This window comes from Macaca mulatta, chromosome 7 (genome assembly GCF_049350105.2).
Source record: "Macaca mulatta isolate MMU2019108-1 chromosome 7, T2T-MMU8v2.0, whole genome shotgun sequence".
Lineage (NCBI taxonomy): Eukaryota > Metazoa > Chordata > Mammalia > Primates > Cercopithecidae > Macaca > Macaca mulatta.
Genome location: NC_133412.1, coordinates 123,703,889 through 123,722,566, shown reverse-complemented (window position 1 = coordinate 123,722,566; position 18,678 = coordinate 123,703,889). Strand labels below are relative to the sequence as shown.

At 34.4% G+C, this 18,678-nt stretch overlaps 1 protein-coding gene across 9 annotated transcripts in view; it reads left to right on the top strand.

Annotated features, from left to right (window-relative positions):
* The window catches only part of MAP4K5 (mitogen-activated protein kinase kinase kinase kinase 5), a 107,839-nt gene that overhangs the window by 43,581 nt on the left and 45,580 nt on the right, over positions 1-18,678 (top strand). For all 9 annotated transcript variants that reach the window (XR_013396270.1, XR_013396271.1, XR_013396269.1 and 6 more), the window contains 6 exons: positions 1,139-1,194; positions 7,436-7,483; positions 7,573-7,615; positions 8,543-8,615; positions 15,003-15,134; positions 17,138-17,200. Coding sequence is in view for 6 of the 9 variants with exons in the window: in XM_077940973.1 (XP_077797099.1) it covers positions 1,139-1,194; positions 7,436-7,483; positions 7,573-7,615; positions 8,543-8,615; positions 15,003-15,134; positions 17,138-17,200 (415 nt within the window). In the remaining 3 variants the exon portion in view is untranslated. The remainder of the gene's footprint in view (positions 1-1,138; positions 1,195-7,435; positions 7,484-7,572; positions 7,616-8,542; positions 8,616-15,002; positions 15,135-17,137; positions 17,201-18,678) is intronic.

The window sequence follows — 18,678 nt, the reverse complement described above, 5'->3', positions numbered from 1 at the left end:
AGATGTTGCTAATAAAGTGACTTTTCTTCTTTTACTACTATTTATCATGTTACTAAGAATCAGAAGTTTATTTTCCTGAATAGGTAAAGAGAGCCAGTGGTTAAAATATGCAGTAGAATACTTCTCTAGGTGAAGAATACCCATGATTACCTGATTTGGTTTCACTGTCAGCAGATACCACCCCAGAATTACTCTCATGGTATTGAAAGGCATAGTCACAAAACCTCTGGTTGAGTTCTTGAAATAAGAAGAATTTTATATTTCATATTAGGGAGAGATCTGGTTGCCAAAAGTGACATGGTTATTTTTTAAATTCTTAGATAAGGTACTAGATCAAGCCTCTCTGTTTTGATAGGTGTGGTAAAGAATTATGCTGAAGAAATAGCATCTTGATCTTTAAAAAAGTATATGATGCCTTTTTATATATTGGAACAGTCAATCTCTTTATGGTTCTCTATTTCTCTGTAACACTAATTAGTTATATGTATTTCTTCATTTTTGAAAAATTATTCAGGTTTGCTTTCTATAGACCTTCCTATGATGCATACCACTATGCTTTGCACATGCGTGCTTAATATTTTCACGGACCAAAGTTATATGGAGTTAAATCTTTTATTTTTAAAGTACATTTGAAAAAATTCTCAGTGTTACCTTTCGTTTTTGTCTCTTGATGACAAAAATAATACATCGTCACAATCAGAAGAGAAATCATCCAACTATATAAATAGAAGTTGTTTTATAATAGTTTGTCTGTTTTTTTTTTTTTTTTTTTTTTTCCCGAGACTGTGTCTCGTTCTGTTGCCAGGCTGGAGTGCAGTGGTGCGATCTCAGCTCACTGCAACTCCCGCCTCCCTGGTTCAAGCAATTCTTCTGCCTCAGCCTCCCAAGTAGCTGGGACTACAGGTGCGCACCACCATGCCCAGCCAATGTTTGTATTTTTAGTAGAGACGGGGTTTCACTGTGTTGGCCAGGATGGTCTCCATCTCTTGACCTCGTGATCCACCCGCCTTGGCCTCCCAAAGTGCTGGGATTACAGGTGTGAGCCACTGCGCCTGGCCTAGTTTGTCATTTTTTAAGTAGACTGTTTTTAATCTGTTAGGTTTAATTGTATAACATTGTGTTCTCTTTTTCTTTCTAGTTACTGGACCATTATCAGAATTGCAAATAGCCTATGTATGCAGAGAAACTTTACAGGTACTGTATTTTCTTAATGTAGTTAGAAAGGCAATTCTAAGTTGACAATTGATAACTATAAAATGATAGTCTGTCTTAAAGAGAAAGGGAAAGGGTAAAACAAAATGATTTTTCTGTTAATCTCTTATAATTCTGTAAAACTAGTTATTTTTCTTTCATGAATGAATCACATGAATTCATTTAAGCTGATGCCGACATATACAGTGATCATATGTGGACTTCCACTTTGATGCTGATGCACACCATGGTCATGTGAGGTATTCTGCTTTATAGCACTTGGCCCTCAGTTGTGTAAATTGGTTTTCAAGAATGAATCACCAAACCTCTCAATTGTAACAAGTTGTCTAAGTGTTCTCTTCAAGTTTATGGCAGTAAAAGGAATCTCTTCCATGAGACATAGGGGCTTTTACTATTTCTCTTGAAATAAAATAAATTAGCACAGCATTAACCCAAGGCATTATCTGAAAACCCTAGTTCTATGTGATATTAACAGGTGTTAATGATAGCAGAATCTTTTTTTGTAAGTTTGGTTAACATTGCATTAAACAGATTTCTTTACTTCAGGGCCTGTGAGAACTTTAAGTATGCTAAAATAGGTTATGAATATTCAATAAAGATATAGAGTATGTGGTATTTCTCCCAATTTGTTTATTTTTTTCAGTGCCCTGAAAGACTACTCACTGAGAAAATTAGTAATTAACAATTTTGTTTATATACTTTAAGGCATTTAAATTAGGAGGAGGGAATAAGTAGTAGTGATTGTGGTTTGTATTTTTGTAATTTACAACTGATAATTGTTAATTAATTCTTCTATCCCTACATTTCCTAGATTGTGTAGTTTGTTTAGAAATGAAATTGATAGTCTATGCGTTGTTCTTTCATCTTTTTCAAAGTGGGAGAGTGGGCTGATCTAGGAAAAAGTTCTAGTCAGTTTTGAAGAGTTGGTTCCCACATGCCTTAAAAGACATAACCACTGCCAAATCTTAGAGATAAATCAGATTAATTTATCTGACATATATATATTTATATGTAGAGAGATGTATAATATATATGTATATATGTGTGTGTATATTCCTGTAACATTTGCATAACATAGAAACCTACTTTATTGTATCTACATAAAATACAAACTTAATCATACACTCGTAGCAGGGAATTATTGACAAATTCATTTTCTTTGTATTTTAATTTCCAGAGTTCATTGTTTCCCTAAGTATTAAACAAAGTACTGAGTGGAGGTGAAAAATTAAAAAAAAAAAAAAAAACAAAGTTCGATTTGTACTCTGGCGCTGGTTTATGACCTTAACCATTTATATAGTTCTAATTCCCAAAATACAATGCTGCACTGCATAACATTTCGGTCAACAGTGGGCTACATATACAACAGTGGTCCCATAAGGTTTTAACACTATATTTTTAGTGTACCTTTTCTATGTTTGGATATGTTTAGATACACAGTAATTGCCATTGTGTTACAGTTCCTACAATATCAGTACAGTAACGTGCTGCACAGATTTGTAGCTTAGGAGCAGTAGGGCTATACATATACCCTAGGTGTTTAGTAGGCTATATGTATATACCATCCATGTTTATGCAAGTGCCCTCTATGATACTTGCACAACAAAATTGCCTAACAATGCATTTCTCAGAATGTATGCATCCCCATTATGTAATGCGTGAGTATATAAAATGAGGCTTATTTGCAAGAACATGGATGGAACTAGAGATCCTTATGTTAAGTGAAATAAGCCAGGGACAGAAAGACAAATATCACGTGTTCTTTCTTATTTGTGGGATCTAAAAATCAAAACAATTAACTCATAGACATAGAAAGTAGAAGGATGGTTACCAGAGGCTGAGAAGGGATTTGATATGGTGGCGGGGGAAGTGGGGATGATTAATGGGTACCAAAAAAAAGAATGAATGAATAAGTCCTAGTGTTTGATAACACAACAGGGTGACTATAGTCAATAATAACTGAATTTTATATTTTAATATAACGAAGAGTGTCATTGAGTTGCTTGTAACTCAAAGGATAAATGTTTGAGGGGATGGATACCCCTTTCTCCATGATGTGCTTATTTCACATTGCCTGCCTGTACCAAATAAATACCCCATAAATATATACCTACTATTTACCCACAAAAAATCAGAAATTTTTTTTAAAAAAAAACCTAATATGAAGCTTAGGAAGGGAATACCTCCAAGATTATTTCCAGTTTTAAAATTCTATTATGCAGATAAACTTCCATATCTGGTCAAAATTGAGTAACAAGAAGTAGATTTACCATGCCACCCAAAACAATCAAATAAAGTAGGCAAAATATATGAAACAGTGATTTTCAAGAAACTGAACGTCGGGTAATGAAGGACAGTGAGGCCTGAAAAATAGGAAACAAATCAAGGAAGCCATATAATTGCCCCAGCTTATGGCCTTTGGAAAGTTTTCAGGCCATGGTATAGGGAGAAGGAACCCAGGTGGGGTCCCAAGCCAGTTAGAGTATTTAAGGTAGAGTATTGGAGAGTACTTCAGAGTATTGGAGTATTTTTGAAAATTCAAAAATATACAGCCCTAACAAAGTAAAATGTACAATGTTGGGTGTCTTCTCAAAGATTACCAGACAAGCAAAGAAGCATAATAAAATGAAAATCAGTAAAACCAACCCGCACTGACAGAGATGCTAGAATTAGCAGACAAAAACTTTAAAACAGTATAATAACTGTTTAAGATGCTTAACAAGTTGAGATATGGAAGGTATAAAAAAGGCCCAAGTCAAACTTCTAGAGATGAAAACCACAGTGTCTGATGGAGTTAGCAAAGGACGAAATTAATAGATGATTAAATATTGCAAAAAATGTATATTAGTTTGAATTTGAGGGCATAGAGATGGAAAATATTCAGAATGAAACATGGAAAGAAAAAATAATTTTTTCTAAATGTAGAGTATCATTAAACTGTAGGACGATTTCAAATGGCCTAATATGGATATAATTGATGTCCTTGAAGGGACAACAGAAAAAAAGGGACAAAAATGAGGGGAAAAAAAAAAAAGAACAGAGGGACAAAGAGAAAAAAGGAAAACGAAAGAGAAAAGGGAGACAAACTGAAAAGGGGAGATGGCTGAAAATTGTCCATATTTGATGATAACTATTTTTTTTTTTTTTTTTTTTTTTTTTTGAGACGGAGTCTCGCTCTGTCGCCCAGGCGGGAGTGCAGTGGCCGGATCTCAGCTCACTGCAAGCTCCGCCTCCCGGGTTTACGCCATTCTCCTTTCTCAGCCTCCCGAGTAGCTGGGACTACAGGCGCCCGCCACCTCGCCCGGCTAGCTTTTTGTATTTTTTAGTAGAGACGGGGTTTCACCGTGTTAGCCAGGATGGTCTCGATCTCCTGACCTTGTGATCCGCCCGTCTCAGCCTCCCAAAGTGCTGGGATTACAGGCTTGAGCCACCGCGCCCGGCTGATGATAACTATTAATATGAACCCACAGATCCAAAGTGCTCAACAAACCCTGAGCACAAAAAAAAGAAAAAAAAAAAACATGAAAAAAAAAACTACACTAAGACACATGAATCAAATTGCTTATTTGGTTAGAACATATTAGAAGAGTTAAGAACAGGACTCGTGATATACAGAAGAACAAAGACAAGGAAGATTTATTGTTAGAAATGAGTGAGAAGACAGTGGAAAATCTTTAAAGTACTGGAAAGAAATTGTCAACCTAAAATTCTATTCCTAGAGAAAATCTCTTTCAAAAACAAAGACAAAGTAGAGTTTTTCAGACTTACAAACACTGAAAGAACAAATCACCAGCAGACCCATCCTACAAGAAATGTTTAAGAAAGTCCAACATTATGCTCAAAGAAAATGCTCATTGGAGCATTTTGTATTTTCTATTTTCTGATTAGGGATGCTTAACCAGTATATATTCTGCAAGTACTAAAAAACGTGAAATCTGGAATATTTCTGGTCCCAAGCATTTTGGATAAGGGATATTCAGTCTGTACTTACAGGGAAGTTTATAGCAATAAATAGAAACTCTCAAATTAATACCCTCAGCTTCCACCTAAGAAGCTAGAAAAAGATGAGCAAATATAATGCAAAGTAAGCAGAGAAAGGAAAAAAAAAAGATTAGATTAGAAATAAAAGAAATGGAAAGGAGAAAAATAGTAATAGAGAATATTGATGAAATAAAAATCTGATTCTTTGAGACAAGCAATAAAAATGATAAACATCTAGACAGATTGATCAGGGAAAAAAGTAAAAAGAGAAGAAACAAGTGGTCAGCATCAGAAATGAATGATGGATGTCAAGACAGAATTTACAGATATTAAATAACAAGACAGTATTATGAACAGTATTATGCCAATAAAGCCTACAACTTAGATAAAATGGGCAGTTTCAACAAGAGATAAAAACTACCAAACTCACTCAATTATAAGTAACCTGAATAATCCTATATGTATTCTCACAAAGAAAACTCCAAGCCAGATGGCGCCATACAGTCAATTCTACCAAACATACAAGAAAGAAATAATGCCAATCCTATATATACCTTTCTAGAAAATTGAAGAGTGAGGAATAACTCCCGAATCATTTTGAGTCAGCATTATTCTGACACCAAAATTAGACAACAATCTTACAAGAGAACAAAACTACAGACTAATGTTCTTCATAAACCTGGGTGTAAACATTAAATATAAAAGGTTTAGCAAAGGTAATCCAGTAATATATTTGAAAAGTTAATACATCATAAACAAGTGGAATTTATTCCAGAATGCAGTGTTGGTTTAATATCCAAAAATCATTTCATCTTAACAGCTAAAAAAGAAAAACCACATTATCATCTAAATACACACAGAAAGGGCATTTAGCAAAATCCAGCAGTCATTCCTGATAAAAAATTCTGAACACGCTAGGAATAGAAAGGAACTTGGTCAACCTGATAAAGGGTACGTGTGAAAAATCTATGATAAAATCATACTTAATGGTAAAAGATGGGATGTTTTTTCCTCCAAGCTCACTCAAACAGAGTGATGAAGTCTGCCTTTACTACTTACTTTTCAACATTGTCCTAGAGGTTTCAGCCAGTGCAAAAAGAGAAAATAATGAAATAAAAGGTATCTGGATTAGAAAGTAGGACGTATAACTGTCTTTATTCACAGACCACATCATCATCTAAATAGAAAATGGAATAAAATCTACAAAGTAGCTACTAGAACTAATAAGTGAGGCTAGAAAGATTGTAATATTCACTACCAATAAACAAAAATCAATCAGATTTCTATATACTAGCAACGGACAATCAGAAATTGAAATAATACAACATATAATAACATAAAGAATATGTTATACATTCTTAGGGGTAAATATGATAAAAGATGCATAAACTCCTGCATACAGAAAACTACAAAACTGCCAAGAGAAATTAAAAACCCAAATAAATGGAGAACTATACCATGTTCACAGACCAGAAGACTCAATACTGTTAAGATGATAATTCTTTACAAATTGATCTATAGATTCAGTGCAACTCCAATCACAATTTGAGAAGGCTTTTTATTAAAGAAGTTGGCATGCTGATTCTGAAATTGCTGTGGAAATGCAAAACACCTAGAATAGTCAAACAACTTTGAAACCCTGATCTATAGTGCCAGAAAGCAGATCAGTGTTTGTGAGGGTTGTGGGGAAGAATGGGAAAATTATAAAGGAGCATCACATAAGGAAACTTTTAGGGGTAATGAATATGTTCGGCATCTTGATTGTGTTTAGTGAAATATTTCTGATGTTTATCAGAAAATAAATTAGAAATCTTCAGGCCGGGTGTGGTGGCTCACGCCTGTAATCCCAGCACTTTGGGAGGCCGAGGAGGGTGGATCACTTGAGGTCAGGAGTTGTGAAACCCCACCTCTACTAAAAAATACAAAAATTAGCCAGGCATAGTGGTGCATGCCTGTAATCTCAGTCTCTTGGGAGGCTGAGGCAAGAGAATTGCTTGAACCCAGGAGATGGAGGCTGCAGTGAGCCAAAATCGCTGCCACTGCACTCCAGCCTGGGCAAGAGTGTGAGACTCTGTCTCAAAAACGAAAACAAATCTTTAAAATATAGTAAACATTGATTTACTTACCTGGGTTTTTTCTCCCCAAAATAGACAGTCTAGTTATTCGATAAGAATTAAAGTAGAAAATTTAGGAGTCACATTTACAGTTTTGCTGATACTTTTTTTTTTTTTTTAACTTTTAGGGTCTTGCCTATTTGCATACTAAAGGCAAAATGCATAGAGATATCAAAGTAAGTTCATTTAATACATTTAAATTGCCAATTCTATTGGAAGAAATTTTATGATGCTAATTTAATAGTATTTGTATTTTTTGTTCTAGGGTGCTAATATTTTATTGACAGACCATGGCGATGTAAAATTAGGTATGTTAAATTTTTATAAAATTTTAAATGAGAATTAACATTATACACGTTTCATTTTCATATCAAGAGTCGCAATAATGTTTAACTTTTGATCCAGTAATTTTACTCCCAAAACTCATTTTAAGGAAATTAAACCTAAAGTTGGAAAATCCATATTCATTGAAGCATGAACGATAATATTACTTATGGTAGAAAAAATGCAAACATAAGTCTAGCAATAGAAAAACTGTTAAACTGTGATAAATCTGTTCAATCATTGATATCTATGAATTTGTAGGAGTAAAATCTGGTGTGTTAAATGACAAAAATGGACTGTATATTTATTTAGTATTTTACAACCACGTATTTCTATGTGTTATTTTGTTTGTTTTGAAAGAGATGGTCTCACTCTCGTCCAGGCTGGAGTACAGTGACTCAGTCATAGCTCACTGTATACTTGGACTCCTGGCCTCAGGCGATCCTCCCACCTAATCCTCCCAAGTAGCAGGGATTACAATACAATGATGTTTAACTACAACACTTAAAAAGTTTATACATAGAAAAAATGACTGTAAAAAAAATAGTACCAGAATGCTATCCTTATTATATTAGGATAAAAGGAATATAGGTGTGTGTTTTTCCCATGTGTTTTATTTTTTATGCTTTTTTTCTCTTTTTCCCAAATTAACTTCATTGTGTATATAATAAAAATATTTTTTGTTAACTTCATTCTTAATAAAGTACATTTTCATTCTAGTAAAGTGCCAATAAATTTTTTTTAATAAGTGTGTTGTGAACTAAGCAAGAAGAGATTTCGGTATTCAATTTATGTACATTTTTCTAACATTAATATTTGAATTATTAATACTGCCATGCCTAAGGGTGAAAGTAAAAATGTTGTTTGATGTACTGTAAAGAACTAAAATTTTCTGGTTTTTTCCTCACCAGCTGACTTTGGTGTGGCTGCAAAAATAACAGCTACCATTGCAAAACGAAAATCTTTCATTGGCACCCCTTATTGGTAAGACATTACTGTGATTGAATTTGATCCATTTTCATTTCTTCATGGTTTAATGATCATCCTCGATACTTGATAATAGAAGTGATTATTAAAAATAGGGAGATTTGCGTGCTCATTGATATTATCATAAGTTCTGGTTGGGTTAGGGAACTTTGATGCTTATATTCATGGTGCAGCCTTCCCTCTGTTGAAGTGTTAATAGTTTTCACTATCTATATGATTTTATATTGAGAGGACTCTTAGGTATGAAATTTTCAAAAGATTTGCCTCCTGTAATTTTCTTACCCTTTCTTCTGGCATTTATTCTATTTTAATCTAGGACTTTTCTACTTTATTTTATTTTAAGTTCCGGGGTACATGTGTAGAATGTCCAGGTTTGTTACATAGTGCCATGATGGGTTTGCTGCACCTATTGACCCATCACCTAAGTTTAATCTAGGATTCTTCTTGCTGGTTGTTAAAACTCCTACATCCTACCTACTATTAGTCTTACCAGCCACCCCACTCTTAGTGCATTCCACTGATTACTGACAAAATAATCTTTCTAAAACACTGCTTTCATTATTGACAGATGATAGAAATAAAAAGCCTCATAACAAAGCCTTAATATTTAAAATAGTGAATGTTATAAAGGTGACATTTACAGTTTGTGTGAAAGGTTGGATTCTTTTCTTTTTTTTATCTTCTTTTTTTTCTGAGACGGGGTTTCATTCTGTCGCCCTGGCTAGAGTGTGGTGGCACAATCACAGCTCACTGCATCATTGATCTCCCGGAGCCAGATGATCCTCCCATTTCAGCCCCCGAAATAGCTGAGACTACAGGCATGCAACATCACAGCCAGCTAATTTTTTGTAATTTTTTTTGTAGAGACAGGGTTTCATCTAAAACTCCTCGGCTGGTCTAAAACTCCTGGTCTAAAACTTAAGTGATCCACCTCCCAAAGTGCTGAGATTACAGGCTTGAGCCACCGTGCTTGGCCAATTTGGATTCTTTAATGGGCAGTGTTTGGATAATTTATTATTTGAAAATAAATTTAAGTAGCTCTGTACCTCATACCTGATGTCAAAAAATGGTATGTGGAAATAGTTAAGTATAAAAATGAAACCAAAAGAGCCATCAGTAACTATCTGCTTTAAGAGCTGAGGAAGCCTTTCTGGCCATAAAGCATAAAACCTTAAAAGGAAATGCTGATAGATTTAACTGCATGAAAATTTAAAACTTATGTATGTCCACCAGCTTAAGCAAAATTAAAAGGCAAGTAAAAAAACAGGAAATATTGTCTAAAATATGCCAAACTAGGTTTAATATTTTTAATATGTAAGTTCTTTTAAGTCGATAAAAAGAATGTCTCATTAGAAGCAATTAGTAAAATAATACATATTAGGTATCATAAAGTATGATAATGGATCACAAGAAGTTACAGATTTCTTTTTTTTTCTAATACCAACTCCATTAGCCAAAAAAGTGGCATAGACTTATTTGTGTCAAAAGAGAGTATTTTTTCCATAAAAAAGAAAGGTAGAATATATCTAATTGGTGAGGCGTAACCAACACTTTTCACATGAGGCCAGTAAGAAAATCCCCAAAATTAACAAAGACTCAGTTTTCAATGACACATTAATCACAGACCAATTAAAAAGCTACATAAAAATCTTACCTACATATTAGAAATACATTTTTAATTCATCCATACATAGATCCAACAACCTTTTAGAAATATAAAGAAAAATTTTTATTAACTGACAAAAAAACACTACATATTGAATTCACTTAACTGTCACTGAAAGGGTGTCTACAGAATTCTCACCTCAATATTTTCATGGAAAATAAGTGGAAATCAATAGTCCAGAGATCCTCATTAAGAATGAGCCACTGATAAACACAATATGTTTTTAATTTGTATAACATTTCATTCATGTGCATGTTTTGAGCATTAGTCAATGTTTAATTTGCATCAGGCTTTCCAAATTAAATTTATAAGATTTCTTTTCAATAGGCATTCTCAGATGACTTTTGAAATAATTATTAAAATGGAAACTTACCTGTTTTGCCAAGTACTAGGATTTAGATGAAGAATACATTCTTATAAGATTCATCTCCAGTGTGCACATATCATGTGTCTTTGAATGTACCTGGGAGAAACAAAGGCATCCCCACATTCCGTATGTTTACAGGGTTTTTCAGAAATGACCTCTTTCATGTCTTCGTCTAGAACTGGAAACACTGAGGACATTACCACATTGTTTACATGCATATTTTCCCCCCAATATGAGTTTTTTGTATTTTCAAAGGGAAGTGGCAAAAATACATGCCTTCCCATATTCCTTACATTCATAGGTTTTTCTTCAGTATGAGTTTTTTAATGTGTTCAAAGGGAACTGGAACATGCAAAGGCTTTACAACATTTCTCATATACATATGGTTTTTCTCCAGTATAATTTTTTTCATGTTTTCAAACATAACTCAGATAATTGAATGTTTTCTCACATTCCTTACATTCCCAGGATTTCTGTGAAGTATAATTTATTTCATGTTTTACATACAGAACTGGAATATCTGAAGGCTTTATTGCATGTCTTACAATCATAGGGTTTCTCTCCAGTATGAATTCTGTCATGGTTTCAAGGTAGTTGAAACGACTAAAGGCTTTACCACATTTTTTTTTTTTCACCTTCATAGAGTTTCTCTCCAGTATGAGTTTTTTCATGTGTTCGAAGGGAACTGAAATGTCTGAAGGTTTTACCACATTTTTCATATTCATAAAGTTTATCACTAGTATGAGTTCTCTCATATGTCTGAAGGCAACTGAAACAACTGGAGGATTTACCACATTTTTGACATTCATAGGGTTTCTCTCCAGTATGAGCTCTTTCATGTCTTCTAAGGGAACTGTATTGATTGAAGGCTTTACCACATTTTTTATAGTCACAGGATTTTTCTCTAGTATGTGTTCTTTCATGTCTTCACATGGGGCAGAAATGACTAAGACTTTACCACATTTCTTACATGTATAGGGTTTCTGTCTAGTAGTATTTCTTTCATGTTTCTGGAGGGAACTAGAAAGAAAAACTCCCTTACCATATTTCTTACATGTAAAAGATTTTTCACCAGTATGAGCCCTTTGAAAGCAACTAAGACAACTTAATTATTTCACATATTCCATACATTCATAGGGTCTCTCTCCAGTATGAGCACTTTTGTGGTTATGAAGGTAACTGGAATATCCAAAGGCTTTATCACATTTATGAGATTTTTCTCTACTATGAGTTCTTTTATGGTTTTTTTTTGTTTTTTTTTTTTTTTTTTTTTTTGAGACGGAGTCTCGCTCTGTCGCCCAGCCCAGGCTGGAGTGCAGTGGCGCGATCTCGGCTCACTGCAAGCTCCGCCTCCCGGGTTCACGCCATTCTCCTGCCTCAGCCTCCCGAGTAGCTGGGACTACAGGCGCCCACAACCGCGCCTGGCTAATTTTTTGTATTTTTAGTAGAGACGGGGTTTCACCGTGGTCTCGATCTCCTGACCTTGTGATCCGCCCGCCTCGGCCTCCCAAAGTGCTGGGATTACAGGCGTGAGCCACCGCGCCCGGCCTCTTTTATGTTTTTGAAAAGAACTGCAGAATCTCAAGGCTTTACCAAATTTCTTCCATTCATGGGGTTTTTCTCCAATGTGAATTACTTCATGTCTTTGAAGTAAATAGGCAAATGTAAATGTTTTCTCATGTTTCTTACATTAAGTAATGGCCTGCAGGTCATGGCTAGGGGCATGCAGCCCCTACAGACTTCTTTGTTCCTTCTTTGCTCTCAGTGCTTCACTTGACTAACCTAAAAATATATATATTCTGAATAATGTTTCCCTTGATGAACAAATTAAATGACTTTTTTCTATCAAATTGGAAAATGTTTGGAATTATGGGCATACTTGCTATTACTAAATATTTGGCAGTGAGAGTAGAAATTGGTAGAATAGAGGTTAGGGAGGAAGAGCATCAGGAAGAATAGCTAATGGATGCTGGCTTAATAGTGATACCAACATGATGGGTTAATCTGTGCAGCAAACCACCATGGCACACATTTACCTGTGTAAAAAACCTGCACGTCTTGCACATGTACCCTGGAACTTAAAAGTTGAAGGAAAAAAAAAAAGAAATTGGTAGAACAATTTTGAAGCATAATTTGATGGTAATGTTTATCAGTAACTTTAAGCAATGTTTATCTTCTTTATTCTCAGTAATTCCACATCTATTAATTTATTAGGGAGGCATACAGATTTATATATGATAAGCTTTATCACACTGTTTTAATGATAAAAATTGAGGGAAAATAATATATAACAGGAATTAGTTAAGGGAATTACATTTATTCAGTTCAGTGGAATAATATGCTACTGTTCATGATATGCTGTTAATTTTAAAAAGCAAGACTCCAAGTAGTATATGCAATATGATAACATTTTATAAAAGGTGTGTGTGTGTAAAAATCATGGATGAAAATATGTGAAACAGGAGCTCTCTTTGAGTGGGATCATGCTTAACTTGTTTTCTTCCATATTTTTTCACATATTCCAAATTCTTTTCAGTCAACACATATCACTTTAACGGGAAAAAAGCCTCAATAAGTATCAGTTAAATAAAAGTTAAATGAAGATATAGGTGAGTTAGATAACCTATAGGATTTCCTTAGTCACATCAGAGTCCCTCACTCTCTATGACTGTCCTTTTTGTGAATACTCTTCTAGTCTAAATTGTCTATTTTTTGTACCCTGACTGTATCAGGTGAAATACTACTACTTTAGCTTTCTTTACTGCTTCCCTAAGTTACCATTTTTCTGTGTTATCTTAAGCTATCCCCATTCTTAAGAGGGCCACGCTCTCTACCATTCTATAGCTATGGCCAACTGAATGAATACAGTTTCCCCCTGAGCCAGGAAGTGCAACAGTCATAGTCAACTTGACATTCTGGTTAGCCACCACCACTAACTGATTCCAGTGGGTAGAGGAGATGAATCCTGTTTGCTTTCTCTGGGCTGCACCTCAGCCTCTTTCCTCTGTGAAACTTGCCTTCAGTTATCTTGCTCCATGGTGATTGTTTACTTCTCCTTACTCCTATATCCATTATTATGTTTGTAGCACTTGCATATAGTACACATCTACCTGTTCACATTTTTAGTATACATACTTTATATCCTAACCACACTTAATTTGAGAGACAGTGTGTTAATATAACTTTTTATAGCCTAAGTACATATAAAAGCAACTTGTCCCTTGTGGATATTCAATTCAAATTAATTGAAGTTAAGTTAGTAAATGTTTGAAAAGATAAAAGAATATTTCCCCTGAACAGTATCATCTACACTTTATAACTTCAGATGCCTTCTACAATACTGATTCCCAAACATATAACTCCCCCTTCAGTCTTCTGCATATTCAACAGTTGTTCAATAATAGCTCTATTTCAATATCCACAAGCATTTCCTCCTCAGATCTATATCTTAAGTTAACCCCTTTCATTCTGTTCCCTCTGCTACTGTCTTTGAAAAGTTCTTGGGGGTTTTTTTCCCCTTGTATTTTTGAAACAGACCTCTAACATGTCTGCCTGACTGGCTTCACCTGATTTCACACTATCCTTCATCTTGCCATGAAGTTTTAGATTGTTTGCCCTCGTAATTAAATCTTTCATTGGGTCCCCATCATTTTCATGATAAAGTCTAACCTTTTTTGTTTAATCAGTAGATGATTTATAATCTAGCCTCTACTTCTGAGATTTCTTGTCCAAATACTTTCTAGACTTTCTCAAACCATGTGTTACTTCCTGTCCATTACAGACTTATTTGTAAAATAAGATAAAAATGAATGTATGCATTTGGACAAGCATAAATGCTTACTCTCCATTTCTGTATTTACTACAGACTGGTAGCCAGCAATGTATGGCCCCTTATCAGTTTGCAGGTGATACATTGAGCACTGTCGTGTCAGGTTTCCTGCTCTCCCTAAATCTGTACTCGTTTCCTCTCACTGAAATGTCCAGGCTCCCCACCTTACTTAGAAGTCTCACCTCCTTTGGGAACTTTTCTTTGACCTTCACAGGGATTTAAGTATTCTTTTTCTTTTTGCATATTATATAACAAGATTCACAAAAACAGAAACTAAACTAAAACAAGATTTTTCCTTAGAACATAAACATTCAGAGGAGGGCATTCAAGATTCTTAATTAGTTTTAAAAGTGTGTATGTGTGTGAAATAGAGATTTAAGCCTTTACTTAGTAATGTTTCTTCTTTTCTGGTAAACATGTCTCAGCCTCCTTCCCTTCAACAAGCCAGTGATTATAACAGGAAGTAACAGATTCAGATCAATATTTAACAACAAAAATGTTGTATTCATTGATTCCTTCTAGGATGGCCCCAGAAGTTGCAGCAGTAGAGAAGAATGGTGGCTACAACCAACTCTGTGATATCTGGGCAGTAGGAATAACAGCAATTGAACTTGGAGAACTTCAACCACCTATGTTTGATCTCCACCCAATGAGGTGTTCTCATTATTTATAATTATCCAGTTATTGATCAAGTCTATGGGGAAAGTGAAATGCTGATAACTCAGCATCAAGCTCATTTTTAAGAATGAAAAATAGTAAAGGTGTTGTAAGGGATTTAGGGATAATCTCATCCAAAACCTATTGTGGGCTAGTCCGAAGATAGTTATCTCAATTCATTTTTCACAATTACAGATCAAGCTCCTTGTTCTGCTCTTCTTCTCCTTCTCACTACTGTACTTGATTAGTCTTTAAAATAAAAAAAAAAAAAACCTGTCTTGTATGGCTGCTCCTAAAACAGCATAAGAGTAAATTGTCCACACTGTTTGAAGCTTTTCCATAAAACAAATTTCCCTTAATAATCGCACTAGGATATGACAGTTAACATTCTTTTAAGACTCTTTGAGTCTTCCTGTTCATTCTTTTATCAATTCATCTTTTTTTTTTTTTGTCCTATGTGGAATTATAAGTAAATGATAGAATGCAGATGAAACTTTTCTAGTTATATTTGATTTTGTTTCTTTTTATTTTGTCGAGGAATAATGAAGAGGTGTCTGTGCTGAATATAATTATCATTTACATTCTAGGATGTATTGTCTCAGAAAAAAATATTTGAGGGCTTCTGAAAAGTTTTTTGATACTTTGAAGGAAAAGATAGATTAGGCTAAAATTGACACTTTAAAAATAAATGATATGAAGCTAAAAAAAATTAACAGAATGGTAAAAGTGTTTTACTAACATAATCGGCAACTGATTAATATATACTATATAAGGAAATCATTCAAAGACTACAAGAAAAAGATAGATTAAGGTTTATGAGCAAGTACCAGATATGGGAATCTATTTGACCTCATAAGCAGCTAAAGATAATATATATTAAAAGATACCTACTTTTAGCTAGAATGCTGATAAGTACAGACCTTTTGGAAAACACTTTGATGTTATTTATTAAGGACAATACAAATGTTTCAGTGATTCCACTGTTTAGGGGATTATACTTCAGAAATAATCTAAGAAAATGCTAAGAATTATGCATTTCAGGATAACAAGGGAAAAAATCTAAATATGTAGTAGTTGATCAATTGCTAATCTAATTATTTAGCAGTTAAGGGGAGCGGTTACATATATATGAACCAAAGCAAAATGGAAAATTGATTATTAATGAAAAAAATTATAAATACTAATGTAAATATAATGTAATTGGTAAGCATTTAGATAAAGACTAAAAACATTAGAAACTTTTTAAAGTTTAGAAAATGTTAAATAATAGAATGGTGGGAATATAGATTTTTTAAAATTTTTCCTTTGAATCATTTAATTTTTAAAAAGGAAAAATGTATTTGTTATGCTAAAAAAGAATAAGGAATTTGCTTAGAAACCTGGGATTTCTGTAGGAAATGCTGAAATAGAGCATTTTAGAACTTCTTAAATCCTCTATCATACTCCCCCCATAGCCCAAAAGAAAATGGGTCACACGTGAGTTTATAGACAAAGTTCTCTTGTAGATTGGTTTGTGTATTTAATATACCAAGAGAATATGGGAAACCATTGTCCAAAAAAGGAAAACAATCAGGAAATGGATATAATTTGCCTGTACACCCAAAAGAAATATGGAGCCAGTCTTTGGTTAAATATGCAACCTAATGTTAGGGGAACATGTCATCTCTATGTATTAGAGAGTTATATACAATTATATAGACATGTGCTTAAGATATAATATGGGTTACATATGTAACAGTATAGTAGGAAAACTCTTTTCCAGTGTTTGGTAGGTTTGCTTTGTGAATAAGGGCTTGTTGGAAATTTAAAAATCTCCTCTGTAGTCGAGAAATTTTTTGTAGGCTTATAAAGTATTAAAAATTTAATTTCTATATCCCATAGTAGTTTTTATCATTGCCCACTTATGTGGTAGTCTTGTATAAATTCATTACAGAGTATTCATTCTAATTGTTAGATGTAGTAATTTTGATATTGTTCTTTAACTATAATTTTTATTTCAGGGCTCTCTTCTTAATGTCAAAAAGTAATTTTCAACCTCCCAAACTAAAGGACAAAACAAAATGGTGAGTTAAAGAATATATGTTTTATAGAATTTTATAATCGAAAGGGGTGTAGATTCAGTTCCCATATTTTATAGATAATTAAACAGAAGTTCATAGACATTAAGCAGTTTTGTCAAAGCTACACAGCTGATTTGCTTGCAGACCTATGGCAAGGATCTAGATTTATTTTCTGATATTTCTTTTTTTTTTTTTTTCTTTGAGACAGGATTTTGCTGTGTTATCCAGGCTGTAGTGCAGTGTCATGATCATAGCTCACTGCAACCTCAAAATCCTGGGCTCAAGAGATCCTCCCTCCTTTGCCTCCTGAGTAGCTGGGACTATAGGATGTGCCACCACACCTGGCTAAGTTTTGTTTGTTGTAGAAACAGGGTCTCACTATGTTGCCCAGGCTGGTCTCAAACTCCTGGCCTCAAGAGATCCTCCCACTTCAGTCTCCAAAAGTACTAGGATTACAGATGTGAGCTACTGTGCCCAGCCCAGTGTTTCTTTCTTTTTTTTGGAGACAGTGTCTCTCTCTATCGCCAGGCTGTAGTACAGTGGCACAATCTTGGCTCAATGCAACCTCTGCCTCCCGGGTTCAAGCGATTCTCCTGTCTCGGCCTCCCAAGTAGCTGGGACTATAGGCACGTGCCACCACACCCAGCTAATTTTTGTATTTTTAGTAGAGATGGGTTTTCACCATGTTGGCCAGAATGGTCTCAGTCTCTTGACCCTGTAATCCACCCACCTCGGCCTCCCAAAGTGCTGGGATTACAGGCGTGGGCCACCTCACCCGGCCCAGTGTTCTTTATAATCCAATATTCTCATAAAATTCAATACTTTCTTAGCTCTTTGGCAGATTGGGTAAGAAATGTGGTGAGGAAAGAATTAGAAGTGAATACATGAAGATTTTGAAGAATCATCTATTTTTGCCCTGTATTCCTTTACTTCCATTAATTTCACATTGACTTTCATGGAAGGTGATATGAAAAGGGTTCCCAGATACCATGACACTTAAAATCAGTCTCTGTTGGTTTTTCCCTCTCTTCCTTCTGTAATACTCAAAATGTTTATTACTTATTTTCATCTTGATCTCTTCTCTTACAAAGTAAAGCAGTTTACCTATCTTTATAGTCCAAAAAGATGTCATCAATTGGTTAATACAAATTAAAGATTATTTTTCTGGTAATATCTTCCCCATGCATTTAATAAAAGAAGCCGTGTGAGTAAGTTTCCGAATTCTTAAATTCTGGAATTCTTTATCTAGATTACATGGATCTTTGAGGATTTGTGAGCCCCCAAAATTCTGTATGTATATCCATTTTTCTGAGAAGACAGTCTATAGCTTATTTCAGATTCTAAGAGGCCCCTCCCCACAAACAGGTTCTCAACCACTGCTTTATGTTTCAGTAGTCTGTCTTATTTTATTTAGGACTCCAGCCATTCTGGGGATGATGACAGGAAAGAACAGCAAATCACACTGTGTAGAGAAGGGAGTT